The sequence below is a fragment of the Phocoena phocoena genome, chromosome 14 (genome assembly GCF_963924675.1).
Source record: "Phocoena phocoena chromosome 14, mPhoPho1.1, whole genome shotgun sequence".
NCBI lineage: Eukaryota > Metazoa > Chordata > Mammalia > Artiodactyla > Phocoenidae > Phocoena > Phocoena phocoena.
In genome coordinates, this window is record NC_089232.1 from 67,197,168 (window position 1) to 67,221,611 (window position 24,444).

The 24,444-nt window shown below is 47.7% G+C and overlaps 1 protein-coding gene across 1 annotated transcript in view; it reads left to right on the top strand.

The window, feature by feature from the left end:
- The window catches only part of ALK (ALK receptor tyrosine kinase), a 746,244-nt gene that overhangs the window by 675,672 nt on the left and 46,128 nt on the right, over positions 1–24,444 (top strand). The window contains exons 13-14 of the mRNA XM_065890834.1: positions 11,564–11,726; positions 21,883–22,033. Coding sequence (XP_065746906.1) covers positions 11,564–11,726; positions 21,883–22,033 — 314 coding nt within the window. The remainder of the gene's footprint in view (positions 1–11,563; positions 11,727–21,882; positions 22,034–24,444) is intronic.

The window sequence follows — 24,444 nt, forward strand, 5'->3', positions numbered from 1 at the left end:
CAAACAAGTCCCAGGTGGTTGGATCTGAGAGGCCTGATTTGGTTTTTATAGTGAGTATTGACATTACTTCATGATAATGTGAGAGTATATTTTATTCTTTTCATTGTTATTTTTTATTGAGTGACTGACAGACTCAATGATCCAGTTCTGGGATTAATGTTCACAAGTAAGGAGAACAAGGTACAGCTTGGGCTTCTTCAGCAACCCAGCTGAAAGTCAGAAAAACTCCTGGGCCTCAGAAGAGCTCCCTGAAAAAGAGGAGTATTTCTTTTCCTTCACCCAGATTTATGACTTGGAGCCTACTAGCTAGTCCATTCAGTCTATCAGCTGATCGGCTCCCTCAACCATGGGGCCAGGGGCGTGTCCACACTGCTAAGGAGCAGTGTGTTTCCTTAGAGACACTGCAGGGCTCCCTGCCTCTCAGTTATGTGGGTGTGGGTGTGCGAGCGTGAGTGTGTGCTGGTGTGTGTGTGAGTGTGTGAAGGTGTGTGCCGGCTCCTTGGGAGCCTACCCCCTCTCTGCTGTGCAGTCACGAGTAAGACAAAATTTGCCTTTCGACACATCCATCTGTACCACCAGAACGCCTCTGGTCCACTCCATCCTGTGATGTTCTAACCCTAATACAAGAACTCCAAAGGGTCAAAGGTGCTTCCTCTGAAGCATGCACAGTACCCGCAGCATGTGTGAGCTCCCTCTTCTAACCCCTCAGGTGGGTTTGGCGGCTGGCGTTTGGCCTACTCTCTTTTTGCTATTTTTTTTTCTTGGTTTTTTTTTTTGTTTTGTTTTTCATTTAACAAAGGTTTATTAACTATTTTCTGTGTGACTGGCACTGTTTTAGGTCCTGGAGACAAACAGTGAACAAAATTGGCTAAGCTTCACTCTTGTAAAGTTTGCACACTAGAGGGAAAAACAGGAAACAAGTGTACAGATGATATAGTTTCAGATAGTGATGTGTTATGAAGAAAATAAAGCAAGTTAAGGGGACAGAGATGACAGTGGCAGAGCATGTGTGCTATAACGATGGGTGTTAAGGGAGAAAACTCAAGGTTTCGTCAGGTGTGCCTCAGAGCAGAACCGGGATAATACTATTTGTTACTATCGTCAAGACCCCACTTTTTACTCCTGGGCTGGCGTGGCCTGGGGAACCTCTGAGGCCCCTCTACAACGTAACTACTGCTCTCATAAACTCTAGAGGCCTTGACCATGAAGTGTGTGGACACAGAACAGAGCGTGGTAGAGAAGGGGGAGCACACCTGGGCTGAGCAGGCTGGGCCGAGGGAGTGTCCCAGACACCTGCTCTCCTCCAAGGAAGGCAGGCTGAAGGCCACACACAGTTTCTAAAGAAGCATTGGAAACCCGGTCCCCATCCAGTCTGGCATTGCTGTTGGAGCGAGAACAGCAGGACTCTCTGGTCAGTGGTATTTTCTTTGCCAGTTGGGAGGAGATCTGTATTCTAGGAAGGCTCCATCCACATTACGTCTGATGCAGCCAATGTCCAGCAGCCCAAGGAAGTGTCCAGTCCAATAACAAAAATTACTATATAGATGACTGCTGATGTTGGTTCCGTGGCCCTATACATGACTAGTCTCATTAGTTCAATGCCTGATGATGTCAAGACTCACATCTCTGTGATCTTTTTTTTTTTGGCGGTACACGGGTCTCTCACTGTTGTGGCCTCTTCCGTTGCAGAGCACAGGCTCCGTACGCGCAGGCTCAGCGGCCATGGCTCACGGGCCCAGCCGCTCTGCGGCACGTGGGATCTTCCCGGACCGGGGCACGAACCCGTGTCCCCTGCATCGGCAGGCAGACTCTCAACCACTGCGCCGCCAGGGAAGCCCCTCTCTGTGATCTTTTTGGCCTTTTCCTCATGCTTGTTGCCTCATGGCCACTGCATCTCCAGGCACCATGACTGCCCTCAAGCAGGAATAAGAGAGACTTGCCTCTTCCCTTCTCTTCTCTAGTATAACATAGTTTGTCTTCTGTCTTTGGTCCACCATTTGGTCCTACTTGCTCCCCCACTACTTCCCTTTCTGCCCTGGACATTTGGATTCCCCCCTTTTCACGTGTCCCTGTTCTCCAATTCATCTTAGAAGGTCCGGGACCCTGACCCAGGAGTCAGGACATTTGTTCTTCTAGCTCCTAAGCACTTGGCCACTTGGGCTGCCTGAACCTCCATCTGCCCATCTGTCAGAGGTGTTACAGTCCCAAGGCCTTGTAAGGATTTCACCCTTCATGATTTAGAACCAAACAATAAGCAAGAACTAGTAAGAATAAAGCAGTGAGGGGTGCTGGCCTCCCACACTGTTGCCTCTCTCCCAGGAGCCACTGGACCTTACAACAGGAGGTACCAGACCAGGGTTTTCTCTGCCAGGTCTGTGGACAAGAGCAGATGAGGGCAGAAATCAATGACCCTTCAGGCCTGAGTGTGGCAAGGCTGGTATTTGAACCACTGCTACTTGCCACTTAAGCCTCAGAACCAAATCCATTACGTGTGACCCCCAGATGGGTGAGTCTGCAGCACCCGTCTCAATGTCAAATACTTTATTAACACAACTCTGGCCTGAAGCCAACTTGGGAATAACCAAATTAGCCCTGAGGCCTCCCTTAACTTAATTTTTACAGCTCTGCTTTCAGGATAGTGTCTTTCCTGTGACCTTTGTGCTCTCACGTGTTACTCACTCTCCCTCAGGGAGCAGGGGGTGGCTGAGAACACAACACAGACGCCATCACAGGAGCCATTAAAAACTGCCTCAGATTGCCAGGCGTCGGAGCTGTTTAGGGTAATTCAGTCCTGAAAGCAGCTTTTATCTCAACAGCCCAGATTTGCTGCCCTATTGATGGGGAGCCGGCTTGCTCAGAGGTTCCTCTTCGCGAAGGGATGTCTGCCTCCCAGCAGAGAGGGATGTGGGCCTCTGGTCTTTGTTCCCCAGGAGACCTCAGCTTTTACAGGCATCCTGCCCATCTAGAGGAACTGCGTGAGGGTCTAGGGAGACAAAGATGTAAAAGTGAAGAAGAGATTATATGTGTGAGCACGTCTGGTACAAAAGACAGAGCTGGTATTATAATTATTATTGTTACCCCCTCCTAACTTCTCATCATCAAAATAGAACAAGAGAGAAATGACCAGAAAGCTACGCACGAGTAAACGAGGTGTGTGTGTGTGTGTGTGTGTGTGTGTGTGTAGATGCAAACAAATTCAGTCTGAGAAACAAAGTAGAACAACAAGGAAAATTCATCAACTGAAAACTGTTGTAGAAAGAGTAAATGTGATGTTCCCCTTCTCACTTAGTCTCTGTAACCACAGGCCATTTCTTTAACTTTTCTACATGGTTGCCTATCTTATGAGATAAACGTAACAGTTCTCCCCCCTTCCCTATCTACTGACCTAACATGGTTTTAAGAAACTAAACTAACTGGAGGATGGAGGTGCACCATCCATGTACTGTAATTAAGTACATTGAAATTGAGGGACTAAAGATTCCCAGTCTTGTTGGTTCAGAATCACAGCAGCATCCTTTTATCTGAGGATAGAAGATACTTCTAGTACCTTCCACCATCCACCAAATATAAGTACCAAAATATAAATACATTCCAAAACTCAGAAATAAAGGTTTTTTGTAGCTAGCTGCCCCTCAGTCTGATGCACAGAGAGGTATAGGGCCCTTCTCATGCCCTCACCCAACATTAGGTACCAAATAAGGTTAATCAGAGAGCATGCTGAACCACTGAGAAAGCATATCCGACAGTAGAGAGAGAGGACAGTGAGTTAATATAAAATATTTATATCTGCAGCCATTTAGTAAAGGGTCAAATAGCCCTAAACAACTTAAGTCCAAGTGGCACTATCAAGAGGAAGTTAAATTGTACTTAGTGGGCTGTATCCAAAAAAAGGGCAGAATATGGTGTAACAGCAAGTTCTAGGCCATGGTCAGTGGGGATATCCCTGAGGTGAAGTCTGAAAAACCCTGCAGTCTCAGGCGTAGAAATACAGGTGAGGAGCCTGACCACAGAGGTGGTATAAAGGAGCTAATCATAGCAGATGATGTCAAGTGATTCCTAAATTTTAAAAAGTGTTAAGGATTCTGGAAAGATGGCAGTGACGCCAGTAACAGCGTAGTTTTTTTGTTTTTTTTATCTCTCTGAATCCCTATGCAAAAATCAAGGAAACGTGTATCAAAACTGAAAACCCATGTATATTTACAACAAAAAATTTTTTGCAAATATATTCCCCTCCAACCCCAAAATACAAGTGAGTGAAGACAGAGCACCAACAACCATAAGACCTGCATAGTATCAACATCTGAACAAGGGAAAGAGAAGAAAGGCTATCTTACAAACCTGAGAACAGGAGAACCCCCAAATAGCTGACAGGTATTTGCTAGAAATGACAGACAATCTGAAAATAGCTACTGAAACTAGGAGAGTTCTTCCCCAGCCCAGTGGTGTGTGAGAGCAAGGGGCCTTTGGTAAGATCTGAAGGAGCTAGAAGAGTCTGGCCACTGAGCATCCTTTCCGGGAAATGACCCACACTGAGAAGAACTTTCTAGGACTGGTATCAATATTGACTAGGATAGGGATAATAGAGACCACAAAAAGAGAAGATATCCAGATTCAAGTGGGGGAAAGAAATAGAGCCAGAAACGTCGGAAAGCAAACTGCCATAGTTTTTAACACTATATGAAAATTAAAAAAGAGTAAAGGGAGCTGTGTAAAGTTAGAAAAGCTCCTGAATCCTAAAAGTTGTAGCAAATTAATTTTATGTTAAAATGCATAAGTATCAAGATCGAACCCCATCCAAATTACAATAAGAATTTTAAAAGAGCAGAGAGGACAGAATAACCTCCCTACAGAAAAATGAAAGCATACCAGAAAGACAGGCCCGCAGAGGAGATGACAATTGTAAGCTATTTCAAAATGAGTTAACAGACAAGAAAGCAATGAAAATAACATAAATCATTATTATAAAAATCAGAAGCTAGATGGTAGAACTCTCTAAAGAATTTGAAATAAAAGGAAAAAATAATTTCAGAAATGAAGACTAAATTAGAAGGTATGCAAAAGCAAATAAACAACAGTTAATGCCTTATGAGAAATAGAAGGTGAAAAGAGAAACGTTTTTAAAATCAAAAAGATGATACACATCAAAGAGAGGCAAAGAAGATCGAACACACAGATAACAAGAGTGCCTGAAAAAAGAAAACCAAAGAAGGGAGACAAAGCAAATGTTTAAAGCTATAATTCAAGAAAAATGTTCTTATTGAAACTACTTATTAAAAGAGCGTATCTGTATGTCTGAGAATACTGACTCATATTGAGCAATACCAAAGTATCAGTATATTATAGTAGAATTGCTGTACCTTAAGGAAAAAAAAAATACTGTGGGCGCCTAAGCAAAAACAGCTAATGATTTATTAGAGAATGAAATCTGGGTTATCATCAGAGTTTTTGACAGCAATACTTTATACCAGAAGAAAATGGAGTAATACCTTTAATATACTCAAAAGGAAAAAATATTATCAACATTCAGGAACTCAAGGAATATTGCTCCTATGAGCCCCTCCTAAGGAATCTACTTGAAAACAAACTTCAAACAACCAAAGTGACTAGAGATATATCCACGTGATTGATATGGGCATTAAGCATACACTACTTACAGACTAACTAAAGGTTAAAGAGGAAAGAGTAGTATATGTAATGGCAATGTGCTCAAACAATGTAGATAATGTTCAACTTCAAGAAATTTTAGGAGAATAGAGAGCACATATACCCAAAAAAATGTTTTTACAGATCTCAGTTTTTCTATTGATTGTGGTATTGTTACTCTGATACTATTGTGTGTATAATGGAGGATAAAGTGAATGAGTAATTATAGAATATTCTAATTCCATTATCACCTTTGTTCTTGAAGACCAAGACTCTCAGTGTGGAAAAAGAAATACAGATGTAATATAGAAGAGGATAAATTAAAAACCCTGTCGTCCTGAATTTGATTTGGAACTGTCAGTGTGAACTCATGGGTGTTTTGTCATATAAATGTGTGTGTGTGTGTGTGTGTGTGTGTGTGTGCGTATTTATACTGATATACATATGCATACAACATGTATATTTCCTAGCTCTGTCCACTAAAGAAGCCTAGAAACTATCACCAACCCAGTAGCAATAAGTGTCTATAGCACCCAGATTTTATACTTAAAAAACCTTTTTTCACTACAAGAAACCAAAGCTTTTGAAAAAATGGCTGAGTCCAGGTCTGCGGAAGGAACATTTCATCATACCGGATAGCAAGGAAGCAAAAGAACTCAGGAAGCTACCACTGACCAAAAATGTGACAATTTGAGCTTCTAAGGAATAATAATTATGATTAATTAAAACTCAAAATATGTTTAAATTCATGTATTCATAATGATATGCAAACAACTAATTAGTCAACTTCAGAGGATGACACAGGACCAATTCATTACCTTGAACACTGCAAATAAGGAGAAGGAATTGAGCATTTATCCTGCCTTTCCTATATGAACTATACCACTGGGTAACAACATAGTAGGTGAGAGGAAGCATCTCTTTATAAATATATGTCAACTAATAAATAAGGGGAAAAGTATATAATTTGAATATCATTATTTTGCAACTCCCAATAAATAAACGAACCTAGGCATTAAGCTTCAACAACTGTTAACATCAAAAAAAGACAGCAATAATCAGACCTTGATCTTGTATCTAGAAGGGGATGCTACTCCATTGTTTAAAGAGTTGAAATATTTTAACCTCACAATGGCAACGATATGTATATTGCTTTCATTTTGCCCTAATAAGGAGAACAACTTATTAATTTTCACCATGTACTCACAAGAAGGGCTACTTTCTCCAATTTATAATAAAGAATAGTGTCATATACATTTATGGATGGCGAATGATTATATTTACTTGGATTTTTGGTCATTATTTTGCTTAACAAGATCTACAGTGGCCATCAAAATGGTTCAATATGCCACAGCTCCCACGAAGTTCAGCTCAGTCAACAGATATGGATAAAATTGAGCTCCATGGATCAGAATAAGAATGGTATGTAAGATCCACGAGAGCCACTGAGCACTCTTCTGTGGCACAACCAGGGAGGCCTTTGATGAGAGGCAGACCCTTATTGTGATTAATAATGGTAGTTGAGAACTTATTTTCCTTTGTATCACGTTTTATTTCTTTGCATTCAGTTGAGCAGATAAGATGGCTTAGCAACAGTAAGTAAACCAGCACGGTCACTACCTAGCCTATTTTTTTAACATTGTGCTGTGTATTACTAATTGATTTGTTTCTTCTTGGAGGGGGCTGCAATATACTTAAAATGAAACCCAGTGCTTAATGGATTTTTCTTTCCTCAGCTGTCTGTAACCAATCAGTATTTTGATGTTTGTGGGTTCTTTATACAATATAGCTGTGAGTATTAAACTAGGTTTCCAGTGGGTGGTATAATTAAGAACAAGATAAAGCAGTTCTTGTCTTTTCTCTCTCATAAATGAGTTTTAATACAATAGTTGTTTTTTTGTTTGTTTTTTAAGTAAGAGAAGAGGAAAGAGCTGGGTTTCCTCCCTCACCTGCTCCCAATCCAGGCTCCTCCTTGGGGGCCATTTAATCCTCCTACAGCTCCACAGAGCCTCAGGGATCAGTGTAGACTCTCAGCTGGGGAAATGTGAGGACCCTTGAACTCTCAGATTGGCAACTTGGCATCAAGCTCACCTCACTGCTGGTCTCACTGTGACCTTGATCTTCTCTTTAAAAACCAAGATTTTCCCTTGTTGCTTATTACCCAGTCCCTCTCATATGTCTGCTTGCTGATCCTGTAAACATTCCAGTTACCAGATTCCGTTTTGACACCCCCTGGCTCCCCGTGGCCTCTCGGGGGGCCAGAGTCCTGACACTGAGCACCTGTTTTCCCTGGTTTGTGCCCATGACCCCCTAAAGTACACCCTCTGCTAGGCTAAGCTACTGTGGGACTTTCTGAGGCTGAGGGTCTACCTACCACATACCCTGACCAGACTCCTCTCCCTTCATGGTGGCCTGCCTACTCTCTGGTCCTGAGAAAACTTGGTCGGGTTTAACTGAGCTCTGGGCTCATAGATTTAAAAAGGGGGAAAAAAAAAAAAAAACAGACTTGCAGAAAGGTTCCATGAGGATTTCATGGTGACTGTAGCACCTTTTCAAGTCTTGAACTTAAACTCAGAAGATCTGTGTTTAACTCCTAGCTTGACTGATTATCCACTCTGTTTACAGCAGGCTGGCTCTCCTGGAAAAGTTGTCACATAATGCAAATATTGTCCTCCCTCCACCGTGGCCCCAACCTAGTATCTACTAATCTGAATCTTCAGGGCCCTGGAATCTGTATTTTTAAAGGTCCTTAGGTGGTTTGGGAACCACTGAATTCAGATATCTCCAAGGTCCCATCTTGCTGTGGCATTCTGTGATGTCTATGAGATTCCAAACAGAATGAGCAAAGAGAACCGACAGGATGAAGCTTTAGTAAGACAAGCCCCCACACATCAGAAGCAGGACAGCCCTTCACAATGGGCAATAAACTCAGAGAATCCATACCCCCAAGAAGTGCTGCTGGTGGGACACAGAAATTAATTCCAAACAACTTTGGGCAGATTTATGAGAGACAGAGCCATCCAAGGGAGCAGGGAGGACCACCATGCCTCGAAGACTGTGGGGGCAACAGAATTCCAGCTGGGTGAATCATGGGTTTGACCTGGGATGGCAAATCCTCTATTCCCATGGAATCTACTTTAGAAAGAATTCCCGCTCTGGACCTCTCCATCAGCAGTTGCTGAAAATGAAAACAGAATTTTGTGCATAGAAACCACCTGAGACTAATATATGTCCATTGGGTTGGGAAAATATTGGTCCCTTTATTGAGAAACAGCCCCTAGAGTCCCTTCTTTATGGACTGGGGAACATAAATCTTGAGATTGGGTGTCTCTGCTTCCTTACAGTCAAAAACTGAGCAGGAAGTTACACACTTTTTAAACTATATTCACTACGCGTCTCTAATGCAGAATGTTGTCCTAAGCGCTTTGCTTAGGTCATCATTTAATACTCCACAGCATGCCTAAGTACTAGGTGTTATTACCTCCACTTGTTCAGATTAAGAAATTGAGGCTCAGAGAGGATGTAGAGTCTACCCCAGTTCTCATACCTCATCAGAGGTAAAATCCAATGAGAAAATTTGGCCCATCTGGATCCAAAGCCCATTCCCCTCTTCCTACCCCGTCAGATGCCCAGCTTGGCCAAGAAGTAGAAGCCCACCCTCTCTGGGAACATCTCAGAGCCTTCAGAGCAATGTTAGGCGAGGCTGAAGTTAGAAGAGGGTCCTGCTGAAGGACATGCTCCGGTAGAACTGTCTTCCTCAGCACACTCTTCAGGGGAAAAAAAATACATATTTATATTTATGGCTAAATTCTTTAATTTCCAGGACTGAACTAACTCAGTGAACCATCATGCTTCTGCCCCAGATTGATAAGGCTGCCCCCAAACCCAGGCTGCTCGCTATAGGCACAGACTGAACCTGCAGAACAGGCTTCAAGGAGCTAGAGAGCACGGGGAGGAGTGTACTTTTTAACTTCTTTTCTGAGCTGTTCTTTTTTCCCTGCTCCTGTCGTCATCCCCAACTCACCGAGTTTAAATTCCTAGGTGCTGTTGGCGGAGGGATCCATATACACAGAAACCCTGTCCGCATTTCCCATTGTCAGGAACAGCACCAGCCTTGGGTGCAGGCAGGTGTCAGCGGCACAGCTCACATTTTTAGAGTTTTGGACTTTACAGTGACCTTTCATACCCCTCGCTTTCTTTAATCCTCATGGCAACCCAGCCCCTTTTGCAGACAATGGAACACGATCAAGGTCCCATAATCAACAATGATGAAGCTGCTCCCAAACTCAGATGTTCGTGCTGATTTCGAAGCCTGAATCCTTTCCGCCTCTCCCCTCTGGCACAGCTCACACATGTGATTTGAACACTGGAGAGGGTGAAAGGACATCTGGCCAAGACAGCTCTGCTGAAATGCCTCCAGTAAAGAGTTAGTCCTTTGAATTAACAGGTTACCCCTTATAATACAAATAGATGAGAAAATTAACCATCAGCCATTCACACCAGAGATGAATGGATTCGTCACCTTCTTGCCCTTGAAACAACCTTCAGAAACCAAATAGAAACCAACATCTTCATTCGAAAAAATGAAGCCAAGAAAGGTATTGAGTGCTCAGTATTGAGTAGCTGTATGCATGAGAACCCCAACTAGAGCTTCGGTCTCCCGACCTCAGCTCTGGGGCAGTGTCACAAAAGCCCACCACAGCCAGCCTGGTTTTCAGATTATCAAGACTGCCCAGTGTAATCTCAATCTGATTGCTAATAATTAGCAACCCAAATTAACCTTTCATTTTTGCATCAAGTTAGCTGAAAGTCATCAAAAGAATTTTATGCTTCAGCAAACAAAACTATATACACCCAAATTAATTTTTTCATAATTTTATGTAGGTAGAGTTCGACTTAATCACTTTAAAGGGAAATAATTTCTTCAATCTTATAATGAGATTTTTGTATTTTAAGTAAAAGTGATTTATCAAGAGCACATTTTTTTGGAAGTTTTTATAGGTTGTAAACATGTTAAAATTCCTGCCAGGATGAAATCTGACAATTCCCCAAGGTCCAGCCAGGCTCAAAGATAGAAAGTTTGGAAGGAATGGCCCAGTGGCAGTGGAGGGGTGGGGATGTGCTGGGTGTTCCTGAGGCACCCCCAGAAGGCCACCTAAGAGCATTGGGTGCTCCGGGTGAGGACAGAGCACCAGGAAGCGGTGAGGGGCTTGGAAAAGGACGTGCACCAAAGGCAGATGTGACCTGTTTCCCATTTTTTACACTCTCTGTTACATAGCCTGAGAGCTGCTTCTAATGCATTTCCAAACACAACCCATGTGGGGGAGGAGGGCATGGAGCTGACTCTGTGTCCACTTTACTCTTCTGATCTTCTCCAAGCTAAGAAGATCCTATATGCAGATATCAAGCTTTCGGAAGCGGGTTAGATCCAGTCACGATAGCACAGATTGAGCACCCGTTCTTTGCCCAGCACCGTGCTGGACTCAATGAGAAACCAGGAGAGGACCTGGCCACTGCCCACCCGTCTCACCTGAGAGGGGTCGTCTCTCCCTCCTCAGAACCTTCACAGTGCAGTGTTAGCCAGACCCTCTTGAGGCTCTTTTTCTGTTACTGTCCTGTCTTGTTGCATCCCTTTGGGTCTCCCTTTAGTAGGCTGTAAGCTTCTTCAGGCCAGGCTCCAAGTCTGCTCCATTTGTGTCTCTCCCTCAGTATCTGTCTGGTCCAGGGCCTGGCACACAGTAGATCTTCAACAGAAGTTTCCAGTTCAAATGACTGATTACTGTTCCTTGCCCCGACGTGGGTGCCATCTTGGAACGTGGGTTTGGCCTCATGGAGCAGACAGCTCAGAGGCAGCAGAGGGAGGCCCACGGAGGAGGGAGGGCCAGGCCAAGTGAGTGATCGCCTTTCCTCTTGCATGCAGTTCACTGGCTGTTCACCACATGCGGGGCCAGTGGGCCCCACGGCCCGACGCAGGCCCAGTGCAACAATGCCTACCGGAACTCCAACCTGAGCGTGGTGGTGGGGAGCGAGGGCCCCCTGAAGGGCATCCAGACCTGGAAGGTGCCAGCCACCGACACCTACAGGTGGGTATGGGGGAGGGGGAGGGCAAGGGGCAGATCCACCCTCCTGAAGAGGACTGGGGTCCTGCCGTTGGGTGCATGCCTGCTCTCCTGGGGTGCCCGGGCAGGCCAAGGCTCCGAGGCCACAGACTCTGGCCCACATTGGAGTGTAAGGGCTGGAGATGGGGAGATTTGGGATAATGGAGTATGGCAAGAAAAGAAGCTGTGTCCTCTGTCCTCAAGGAGCCCAGACTCATTTGTGGAGATGATATGCCTGCATGCACCAGCTTCAGAACATTCTTTAGCTTTATTAATAACTATAATTATAGTGAGCTGTTCTTTGAACTTCATGCTGTTTAAATGAAGCGATGAATGTCAGAATGTTTGGGAGACAAAAGTATGATACACTTGCAAGATGATTTCTTATGCTTGAGCCTCCTTTCCTGGGCCTTCATTGTTTGCAAGTGAAGCAACTATTCTGGAACTCTTATCCCAGGCCCAACCCCACAGTGTTCCACCAGAGCCAGGCCAGGCTGGAGGGAGGCCCGACTCCAACGGGCACTCAGCTAAGCGAAGCTAATGGCAAGGCCTAGACCAGTGGCTCCTAACCTTGAGCGGGCATCGGAATGACAGGAAGGCCAGTTAAAACAGAGGTTGCTGGTTCCACTTGCAGAGTATATGATTTTATAGGTCTGGAGTGGGGTCCAAGAATGTGAATTTTTTTTTCATGCTAAACATTTTTACATTAATGAAGCAAATATGACAAAACACTGACATTTATCGGATGCAGGTTGAGGAGGGAGACGCCAGTGGTATTCACTGTACCCATGGTATCCATCCACATTCAGTCATTCGCCAAGAATCTGAATTTCTAGCAAGTTCCCAGATGACCCCAATGCAGCACGTGCTGTCATCCTCGCTCAGCTCGATGCTGTGGGCAAGGCCAGTGCGGCAGTCCTCATTCTACAGTTGAGAAAACGGAGGCTCAAAGCGTCAGGAGCTTCCCACGGCCGCGTGGTCAAGAAGTGGCTTCCAAGCCCAGACTTCGGAGGCGCGGCTCTGCGGAGGTTCCTCCCACCGCACACGGCTGGGCTGTGTAGACAGGAAGCATCGTAATTTTGCTGTCGTTTGTGCAGATGCCCCCTAGAGGCTGAACACAGCGGGAAGTGAGCTGCTTCCCCTCCCGCGGCCCCCAACCCCCGGCACATCCTCAGCCCCCTGGGAAGGAAAGGGGCTGCTCAGGTTGCCCTGTTTTCCGCACATTCCCACCCCTGGGACTTCAGTGTAAATGCGTTCCGGGGAAAGCCCTGAGTGCTTTTTAAATGACATTCTGGGCAGGAATGCAATAACAAGGCTTGACTGCAATCAGATTAGCTGCTCCAGGTCCCACGCATCCCTAGTAAATGGCCAAAGACCTCCGGCTACCCTTGGCCACGCCATACTGAGCAGGCTGGGCCTCCCCTTCCGACCTGGCTGAATTTCCAGGGGTCATCCACTGTCCTAGAGAGAAGGGGATGCATGTCTGTTGAGGACCCACTAGGTATTCCTCCTCCTTTTCACAATGAGGTAGATGTTATTACTATTGTTTTTATCCATATTCCCTTGTTTCCGTATGAAGAAACGAGTCAGAAAGCTTAGCAATAGATCTAAGGCCACTCAGTCAGTGACAAAGCTGGAATTTGAACCCAGGACCCTCAGTCTCAAAGTCTGTTGGTTCTTTCCATTAAAACTCCCACTGAGGAAACAGAAAATGGAAGGGGGCATAGGAATCATGCAGCACCCACCTCCAGGAAGCCTCCAGAAATGAGAGCCTGGGAGGGGAGGCCCCACCGCCTGAAGGGATAGTGGCCAGCCCAGCCCTTGGTGCAGATCCCCACATACAAAAAGCAACGTGAAGAAGAAAGCAGAGGAGCTGTAAGGCAGACAGAGACCTCAACACCTACCCCAGCAAAACCCATTGTCCCATCCCTGCCCAGGGCGACTCCCAGGCTAGACTGGCTCGAAGTCCTCTGCGACTTATGGAGGTCCTCTTGAGCTGCGTTCCTCCTGAGATAGTGTGAATCAGACCCACTTCCAAACTCGGGCGGGTTATTTAATCTCTTGAGACTCTGTTTCCCCACCTGTAAAAGGCGAAGGTTGGGGGTTGCTAACACCTGCCCAGTTGGTTGCAAAGATCACGTACAAGTGCCTCGCACATGCCCTGCACGTGGCAGGTGCTCCCCAGCCCAGGTGACGGCAGCGAAATCCCCTGGAGTGGTGTCAGGCAATGGCCAGACAGCATTTCCAGGAACAGCCGTAGTTCCTGACTTCTCTGCTTCCAAGGACTTTTTTCTGACTTCTTCAGATAGGTCCTGCCTTTTGAAAGGTTTTGCCTGCCAAACTACACGTATTAAGTAATAATTCATTTTCCTATTTTCTATTAATCACAGCCACATCTAAGTCTAGCCAGGTTTCTGATCTGTGTAAATTGCCACGGTATAACCATCCGTGTTGCTACAAGCCCGGTCCAAATCAGAAAACTGTTTCCGTTTCTCTCTTTGGAATATTGAGACTAGCTCCCAGCCCCCAGCACTGCCCGCTGAACACTCAGAAACGCACGCAGGAGCCGTTTTTCTGTTGAAGCAGGACACTTCGAAGTGCCCACATTTGTAAAGGGGACTTCTGATCAGGACTTTTTTGAACTGGCCTGAGAAGCACCATATCAAAATGGAAGAATCAAAACCAAAACACGTTGCCTTTGGGTTTTTGTTGTTGCTTTTGACTCCTTGTTTTTTAACCCAACAAAGACTTACAGATATTCCTGACCCTCACCTCATCCTTGACCCTGGATGAGGCTTGAGACTTGGACAATAATGTCTACTGGTCACATAACATCACATCAAAGAAGCAGACCATTTAATGATTTGCTATACAGACCACATCGAAATGTCCCCAAGTCAGAATATCCAGGTTGAGAAGTCAGGTGCCCTTTTTCTGGAAGATATTTTCTCCATATTAACTAATTCTTATTTAGTAAGTGCAGTTCGTCTAGTGAGACAAACGTAGGACACACAGGAGGATGGATGTAAAAGGTTCTTGAGGACAGAAAGGTTGGAATCATTCCTTAGGGAGTCCATCTATTCCTGGAAGAGTGTGGCGCTCAGCTAGTTCTGCCTGGCTGCAGCTTGAGGCCTGGCACGATTATTGCTACAGTCAAGGTCTCTACCTACTGATCAGAGAGGTGAGGGAAAGCGAGCTATACTTACCAAGCACCCACTGTGTGCCACAGTGAGACGTCATTGCCTGGGGCTTGCTCAGGGATGCATACAGGTAAAAAAAAAAAAAAAAGAAAAAAAATCTTTTTTTAAATTAATTTTTATTGGAGTATAGTTGATTTACAATGTTGTGTTAGTTTCTGCTGTACAGCAAAGTGAATCCGTTATACGTATACATATATCCGCTCTTTGTTAGATTCTTTTCCCATATAGGTCATTACGGACTACTGAGTAGAGTTCCCTGTGCTATACAGTAAGTTCTTATTAGTTATCTATTTTATATATAGTAATGAAAACACCTCCACTCTTAATTAACTGGTCATTTACCCGGTGTTCCTCTCCCATCTTCTACACCTTTGTCTACTACCACGAAGAGGGAGAGGAAGGACAGGCCAGGAAGGAGACAGGTGGGATGTGCCAGGCTAAGGTGGGGCTTTAGGGGCAAAACCTAAATCTCCATCTCCTCCCCACACACGCACACACTGCTTTCCTGCCCTGGGCTTCCCCTTCCCCTGGATTTGCCACTTCCTCTGTCAGAACAGGACAGGTGTCCATACCTGCTCCCCTCCTGCTTTGCACATCTCAGCGGATCATATTAAGCACCTATTAGGACACTATGCCTACATAAAGAGGTGCAAGATCCAGTTTCTGCCCAAGAGGAGCCCCAGTCAGCGGTAGATGTAGGAACAAAGCATTTCAGTGTGATGTAGAAAGTACTGCAATGGTGGCTTACACACAGCCCTGTGTCAGAGGCCAGGGGAAGGGCCTGAGTTCATGGATGGCTTCCACAGGGAGACAGAAGCCTAAGTTAAGTCTTGAAGGTGATAGAGTTGTCTACGAAGACGAGGGGAGGGCCTTCCCGATGGAAGGAGCCCCTGGGGCCAGCCAGGGCCTGCAGGAGCTGAAGCAGGACCTGGCCCTGAGGCTGGAGCCTCACCTGCCGAACACGTTCAGCTCCTTCTGGTGCCAGCGTGATGGTGGTGGTGAGAGAAGCAAGTGGGGAGGCAGGGAAAACAGAGGGAAGGCTGGTGAGGTCATGCAGGCAAGAGTCATATGGGGCTAAACCAGGGCAGGGGAAACATGGCAGGAGAGGCCGAAATGTTTGGGAGGTAGAATCGGCATGACTGGAGGACTGGGTGGGTGGGATGGGAGCGGGAGGGACACCTGATCTGGGAGATTTCCAAGTCTTGGTTCTGAGCGCCCATGGAGGAGGGCAGCTAAGGTGGATCAGAGCAGGAGCGTGGATTGTGGGGTGTGTGCTGGGGCAGGAGCCTCAGCCTCCGCCTAAAATGGAGACACACACTGACTGAGTTAGGCTCCAAGGCTCGGGGGGATTTAGTGTGTGACACCCCGCGCAGGGCCAGTCGCATGCAGATGTCAGCCAGCCAGCCTCTCGCTGTCCTGACTTCTTCCCCTCTTCATCCTTCCCTCCCTCCGCCCAGCCCACCTGCCTGTTCTCCTGCCTCTCCAGGGTTCCATATCCTTCCCTGTCCCCCTCCTCCCCCAGCTTCCCACGTACACACACAAATACACACACGCACACGCAGGCGCACATGCCCACGTGCACACAGATCATCTATAAAAACTTTGATCAAGCACAGCCCACAGCTCCTGATGACAGTTCTCACATGGTTCACGTGCTCCTCAGACATCACGTACAAGAGGTCTCAGATCCCAGCTGGAGCCAGCAAAGCCCACCAGCCAACCTGGGCCACAGCTGTTCCTGACGGCCTCCATCACTGACACTAGTTGCCTCACCTGGCTCCACAGACCAGCACGTGCAGCTGGATGACACCATCGTTCAAATCCACAAGGAGCCATGGAGTACCTACTGCCTGCCCGGCTCTGAGCCGGGGTGGTGCGGTGCAAGGGGCCTCCGGTTGTCTGCCAGGCACTGAATAGATGCTGCAGAACTTGTAGAGAGGACTGAGCCTCTGGAGCCTTGCAGTCTTTGCAAAGGCCACAGGGCAGAAGAGTTCAATAACAGTCCACAATGCCGATAAAGTTCTAAACAATTGTAGAAGAGAGTCACAAGTCACGATTCATTGCCAGAGTAATTGTGCAGATAGCCATAGCCACGAAGAGCACAGAGCAGGGAAAGTGGAGGGAGGGGGGCAGCATTGAGCAAACATCCATGAGCCGCAGGCAGAATGAAGTTTGGGTTCAACTTCTGACACACTGTGTGACCTTGAAAGTGTGCTGCCCCTCCTCTACAAGGGCTTCATCTGTCGATGGAGGGGTTGGAGAGAGAGGTCACTGACATCTCTTCCAGCTCTGATATTCCTGGGTCAGGAAGGTGGTAGGGAACCAGTGGACCATGAGTCTTACTCATTGGTGCAAAACTGGAATGGAACTGGGGCAGCAAGGAGCACATGCCTCCACCGCTGACCCCTGGGGGGTGTCGCCTGATGGCTCGCGTGACCCATCTGGATCATAGGACTATGTACCTGCACAGAGCTCTCTCCCTGACCAAGCCCTGCACATACCCAACGTCTCCTGTGCTCTCACAGCAGCCCTGGAGGCAGGATGGATACGCAGGGCAGACCTAACTATTCTGATTTCACAGAGGGGGAAACCAAGACACAGAGGATGGGAGGGACTCACTCAAGGTCCCACTGGGTGTTAGAGGCAGAGCCCAGAGCAGGTGTGGAAGAGGAATTCCTGCTTCCCCAGGTGGGGTGCTTTCACTCCTTCACCCCCTCCACCGCCCCCAGCAGCCCCACCAAGTGTGCCGCCGACACCACCATCACGGCGCCCACCAGCTGTGCTCTCCTTTCAGGATCCAGCAGGCAGCCACTTTGATTTGCGGCTAATTCTTTATTTTAAGAAGATTCACAACTCAATTACATCAGGTAACAATAGCTCAGTCAATAATACAAAACGCAAACCCCATAAACATCCATTCTGACTAGGGGACGTGGATTTAGATGAAGACAAACAAAAAAATGACAGCCTCGGCTCGTTGAGAACAGTATCCTCTAACTTCCAGTAAACTGGAATCACTGCGAGGCGTTTTCCCCACTTGAGTGGCAAGTATTTTAATTTGTTGTCATTTGTCAACCATCAAAATAGGTTGTTTACGAGGGATGGGAAAAGGCTTCAAAGACTCAGCCTGAGGTGTAACATGACTCGTACAGTTCGGGGGTCCTCAGAAGCGCCAGGGCTGGCCTTGTGCTCCCACAGGCTCCCTGTGGAAGTAGGTCCTGGGTGAAACTGAACACCCTTGACCCTGGCTCCTCGGCCACACCCTGCTCCCCCTATTGCCCTGCTCTCTAGAATCCGGGGCCTTATTCACTCTCCCCCTTCTGCTTCTCAGAAGCCACCCCAGGAGAGGAGCGGACAGGCTCCCCCAGGGGTACATTAGCACAGTAGTTACTCACTAGCTACCCTCCAGGGGCTAAACTAGGCCCCTTATAAGGGGCATTATCTTATATAACTCTCATAACAACCTTTTAAGGTAAATATTCTTATCCCCCTTTTATAGATGAGGAAACTGGAGCTCAGAGAGGGTACATAAACTACCCAAGGTCATACAGCTGGCGAGTAACAGGGCCAGAACCAGGAGAGGTAAGCAAGGTGCCTTGGACACAAAAGTTCAGGAGGCTCTGGCTCTCAAGGTTGACCAAGTGCAAGGCCAACACCTGGGCAGATGTCTAACCCAGTTCCTGGCCCTGAGTGACAGAGTTGGATTTGGATCCAGGTCTGTCTGCATCCAGCCTGTGCTTTTTTCACTGTGGCACAGGCCACCCAGGAGGAGATGGGCCTTCTAGTAGCAGCTAGAAGTTTCCAAAGGAGTGAAGCTCTGTGGTGGGATTTCAGGCCTCACAGGGCTGATGAGGGAGGCACTGCCTCCTACCAGTAGCCCAGGTGGGCAGCTGCCAGTCCCGTGTCTTTAAGCCAGTAATAGTCTAGGTAGAAACTTGGGGCTGAGGCCATCACACAGGAAAGCAAACTCCAGCTGCTGACACCTGGGTGCCGATCTCTACTGTCTCCTTTGGGGTCTGTAGAGCTGACCCCAGCCCAGAGTCCCCCTTGCACTTGGAAGCAGTTTGTAATCTTTTCAAACCCACTACTTACCCTCATGAGGGCGGGGGTCCTTATTTTTTTCCTTGGTAGGGGAAGCTGAGGCTCTGAGAGGTTAAGCAAGTTGCCCCAAGTCACACAGCCAGCAGAGCGCCCAGGGTATGACTCAGAACTCAGGGCTCTTTCCATCCACTTCACTGCCAAGGGCTAGGTCAAGACCCAAATGGGGCTGGATTTCAGACTTGGTTGGGGGCAGGAGAAATAGGAAAGAAGGCTTAGAGAGGGGAAAACATGTCAGGAACAAGCAACTTCTAAAATATAATGCTTTGGCTAAATTTAAACATGTGAAAGAGTTCAGAATGATTCATAATGCATGCGAATGATGCAGAAAGGATGAGCCGGGTACAGCTTACCTCTCAGACATAGCAGGAGTGGGCAGGGTGAGGACTCCCTCTTGGGCCGCAGTTTTCCAAGCCCACAACACCTTCAGATTGAAATGACTTTCTTAGGTAACCTGCCAAAGCCCCGGAACCTTGGAGGGGCCAGCAGGACAGATGTGGCCCGTCTACGCCCACATTGCTGTCTCTACACTCCACAGAGTCTCTGGAATGCCCAGCACCACCCCGGCCCCAGGCTTGCCTTCTCTGAGCTAAATAATTCTGCTGCTTTCCTTTCACCAATGAGCCTTCCTTCTTCTTCAGCCTTTTAATTGTCCTTATCACCTCTCCTTTTCCAATGGGTCAGGAGCGAGGGTTTGGCTGAGGGTCTGAGTGAATTAGCATGGGCCAGTAGCTTCTCAGACCACTCTTGTGCATCATATAACCTGGCAGCATCCTGTCGGAGGGGGAATGGGCTCCATGAGTGGAAATGTAGAGCTCTGGACCAGAGTTTGCCCGGTCCAAATGAACCCCTCTGGGCCTCGGTTTCCTCATCTGCCAAATGAGGTTGCTAACAGCTACTGTTTACGGCTACTGGGGGGATGCCATATGCACTCACGCCTGGCACATTGTAAGATGCTCAGGAATTGGCCCTACTTCCCTCTGCAGAGCTACAACGCCCCACTCCCCCACCCCAGCGCCTAGGTTTCCTGCCTCTTCATTCACGTTCACACAAGCCTGACTCGTACCTTCCACCTCTTTCTGCTTGTCTGGGTCCTACCCAACCATCATCTCCACCATGAAGCCGACTTCAGACCCACACCCCCACATTCCCCAAACCAGCCAAGGCCTCCAGCACCACTGCCTCAATGTCTGTCGCAGTCCTCCGCCTCTTTCCCGGGCCCCGAGTACCTGATGGCCCTGATTTGTGCCGAGACCTGCCACTTTCTCGGGGCTTTCACCCATTATCTCCTTCAGATGTTGAACCTTCCCATGGCCCTGTGAGTTCGGAAAGGAAAGAATGGTCCCTCTTTGACGAGGGAAGGATCTGGGACTCTGAGAGGTCCACTCCTCAGATGGAACCCCAGAGCCCTTTGGTGCCTCCGCTTTGCCTCCCCGATATAACCACCCCCACAGGGAGATGTCATAACTCTGTCTCCCCAATTTCTTTGGAAGCCCCCCGAGGGCCTGGAGCCCGTCTCCCACCTCGTCTTAGGCACGTGGCCTTACACCAGTTTGCAATGATCTCCCATCGGTGCCGGGCCCCGGAGACAGGACAGTGGGCTCAATTCTTCGCTCTCTACAGAGACCTCAGGTCCTCACCTGCCACGTTAGCCATCAGCTGGCCCTCCAGGCTTGTCTCTGCAGAACAGGCCCAGGATCAGCCTTAGGAAGGCCTCCAGGAGGCCCCTCCCATGCTTGGAACACAGGACGTTTCCTAGAAGTATAGGTGGAGAAGCCGCCATGTGCACACGTGTGCAAAACCGTCTTACAGCTCTCCCCGGAAGCTTTTCTTCAAGGACCTTGGATTGAATACGCAGGGACTTGAAAGCCCCCCAAGTTCCTCTCCCTGGCAGCCGGTCTATGGGGAGGCGTGTATATCCGGCACGCGAGCTGTCTTCAGGGCACACCGCTCTTCTGATACGGTTCATCAGTTGGGTCCTTTCTCCCCCATCCCTGCTTGACTTCATCTCAACAACCTAAGAGGCAGCAGAAATACTCCCGCATCCCCACTTGCTGGTTTTATTTTCGTCATGATTGGTTGTTTTTTGTCCGCACACACATTGCTCCAGAAGGAGTTGCTGGCGGGATGCGAATAAACAGTCTGTGCTCGTAAACACCGCTCTCCTCAATCATTCCATGTGGGACTCCTTGTGTCTGGACCCCGTGGGGAGACTTTAAAACATTGTACCAAGTCAGTTACTGCTCCTTCAACCAGTAAGAATAATAATAAATACTGAGCGGGTGCTTCTTACGTGCCAGCCACAATCCTGAGACTTGCAACACTTCATTTCTTTAATCTTCGCCACACACATGGGCTAGAAGGTAGGTTTTTCTTATCCCCATTTTACAGATGAGGAACTGGAAAGTTCAATTACTTGTCTAAGGTTGACCACATGAGTCCTTTGCTCTTGGACAGGGAGAGAAGTCCATAACAGGAAACCCCAGGTATTCAGGACACCATCACCCCAACAGCCCACATTAATACAGACTCCCCCTGTCTTCATCTCTTCTCTCTCTCTCTCTCCCTGCCCCCCTTCTCCCTCTCTTCCTCTCTTCTACCCCTTACTAGTTCTTTACCTTCCTAGCTCTGTGAATGAGGCATCTCCCTGCCCCTCTCTGAACTTGACCTCCCTCTCCTGACAGCGGAGAGAGGACCCTCCTTGCTGACCTCATGGGCTGATGCAGGGGAGAGACCTCCAGCACGAGGGTGGTGCACTCGGCCTGTTAGGAGCCGCTGGGTTGGCAGGAGGGGAGTCAGTCTTCATACCGTGGCAGGAGCCCATGCGCTCTGTCCTGTTGCAGCATATCAGGCTACGGAGCCGCTGGCGGGAAAGGCGGGAAAAACACGATGATGCGATCCCACGGCGTGTCTGTGCTGGGCATCTTCAACCTGGAGAAGGACGACGTGCTGTACATCCTGGTCGGGCAGCAGGGGGAAGATGCCTGCCCCAGTGTAAGTGCCCAGAGCGGGGGTTTCTCCTCCACACTCACCAGGACCCAGGCAGGTCCCTCAGAGGACACAAACACTGCACACACGCCTTTGGAGACCTCACGTTCAAAGATGGCGGGACTCACCCTTTGTTCTGCCTGCAAACGCTCCTCCCTTTCCAGGGCCATTTGGGTGCATGAGAAGGTGGGTGGTGTGGCTTTGGGGGTCGCACATCCCTACAGGCACCGAGGCTGAGGCATGGGTTTTATGAGCAATCTTTAAAACTGAAGAGCTGAATTCTGCTAAAATGGGCAAATGGTGGTTCCTCTTAGCACAAGTGCGAGTTGAAGCCCACTGCCTAAGCTTTCTTGCAAGGGCACCATTGTCTTTAGCCATATTATCATAAACAGGAAAATACCAGACTAAACATGTCTTGTTCAGCTCAAAATCACAGACTCATAGCCACATATATGTATATAAAACCATAGAAAAAGTTCTGAAAGATACAGATAACAGTGGTTGATTCTGGAGAGGGGACTGGAGTTGAGGGTGCTTTGTCATTAATGTCTGATATTGTTACAAAAATAATGCAGTCACATATTATTTATTATTTGTGTGATTAAATTTTTTAAGTGTTTTAAACACAGACTCAGAGCTGAAAGACCATGTAATCCACTACCGCCATTTCACAGATGAGAACATGGAGACCACAGAAGTGAAGGGACTTGTCCAGAGTCACTCATAATGCAGCACAGAGACTCTGGCTCCTATCTTTGCTGCCCCAAACTTGCTTGGGGCTCAGTTTCTACAGCCTTTTTCCCTTTCCACTTATAACACATCACTTGACAAGCCAGACTGTCACCCTCTGCAGCCCCAGAGACAACCCTTCATTCTGGTTCCTGACCCCACTGGGGGTGTCCAGCTGTCAAACAGGGAGCGCTCCAACAGCAGTACTTAAGAAAGCCAGTAGTGGTCTAAAATGACCAGGAAGGGGAGACAGTGGGGACTAATAAAGCAGCAGCCATGCCTCTTGCCTGTGCTGGGGGACGCAGGACCCTGGTGGTGCTGGCTGTCTTGATGGGAACTCAGCACTCTGCAGGGGGTTCTCCGCATTGGGCCAGGCCATGCCCTCACTTGAGGGTGAGGTTCTGCACTAGGTGGGACCGGGGCAGGGATTTGGGTTCTAGGTCTCAGGACCCAGGGCTCCTTCCCCAGAAACTTATTCAAGAGCAGAGTTGGAAGACAGGTGTGGGAACAAGAGCTATGAGAAAGCAGTTCAATTCCACAGAATAACCTCAAGGCTCCTAAGAGCCAGGCCCCAGGCTGGGAGCCAGGAGTAAAGTATGTGCCCTACCCCCAACCCCACCTTAGAGGCTGAAAACCAAGCAACAGGAGTAAGCTGTGCACGTGCAACTTTGTGCGTGAGAAATGTCTGGACTCTTTTATGTAGCAACTATAATCAGGACTTTCCAACCTGACTGTTAAGTGTTAAGTCATTACATTACAAGCCGCTGTAATTTTCACAGGAATTTATTGAGTGCTAATGTAATTCTTCCATCTAAGCAGAAAGATTGCATTGACTTCCACAAGGAACTTTTACTTGATTGGATTGTCATCAATTACGTCTTTTCACAGGACTGAGTCCTTCTTTTTTAATTCAATTGTAATCTACTTGTTCCTCTGGACTGCTGCATTTTATCATTTTATTAATCAACCTACTTGCTCTCAAACCTTGGATGTGCCAGGGAAGTTCCAAAGAAGCCAGGGACAGAGAGCAGCCCCCCCTCTGCTGGTCGGGTCGGGCATAGCATGGGCGTGGGGAAAAGAATTGCTCTTCCCAGTTGCTCCACACCTCTGCCCCTCAGGAGTCATTTGAGAAAGGGAGAAAGACCTTTTACAGGCACTACCTCAATCTCCAGTCCTCCCTAGGCCGAAAAATGGACTTCACTAGAGAACGAAGTGGACCCCAAGAATTAAACTCGCAGGCTTTGGCAGCTCTGCTGGTTCTACTGCATTTCTGCGTGGAGTGGCTCTTCCCGTGTGCCTGGCCAACCCAAGCCTGGAATGGGCTCCAGCTGCTGGAACCACCCCCCCATACACACACACACACACACACACACCCCTCAGCCCCCGTCCTGTACACTGTAGGCTGTTTAGCAGCATCCCTGGCCTCTACCCCCCAGATGCCAGTAGCATCCCTCAGAAATGACAATAAAAATGCCTCCAGACATTTCCAAACATCCCCAGGTGAGCAAAACCATGGGTCTAAATGTTAGCTTCCACCACAACCATCACTCACAAGGCAAGTATTGTGAAGGGCCAGCCCACACCCACCCAGTTCCCAAGTCTTTCAAATGTATTCAGCAAATATGTATTGAGTACCTACCACACGCCAGTCACTGTTCTAGAAACTGGGGAGATATTCGTGAACAAAA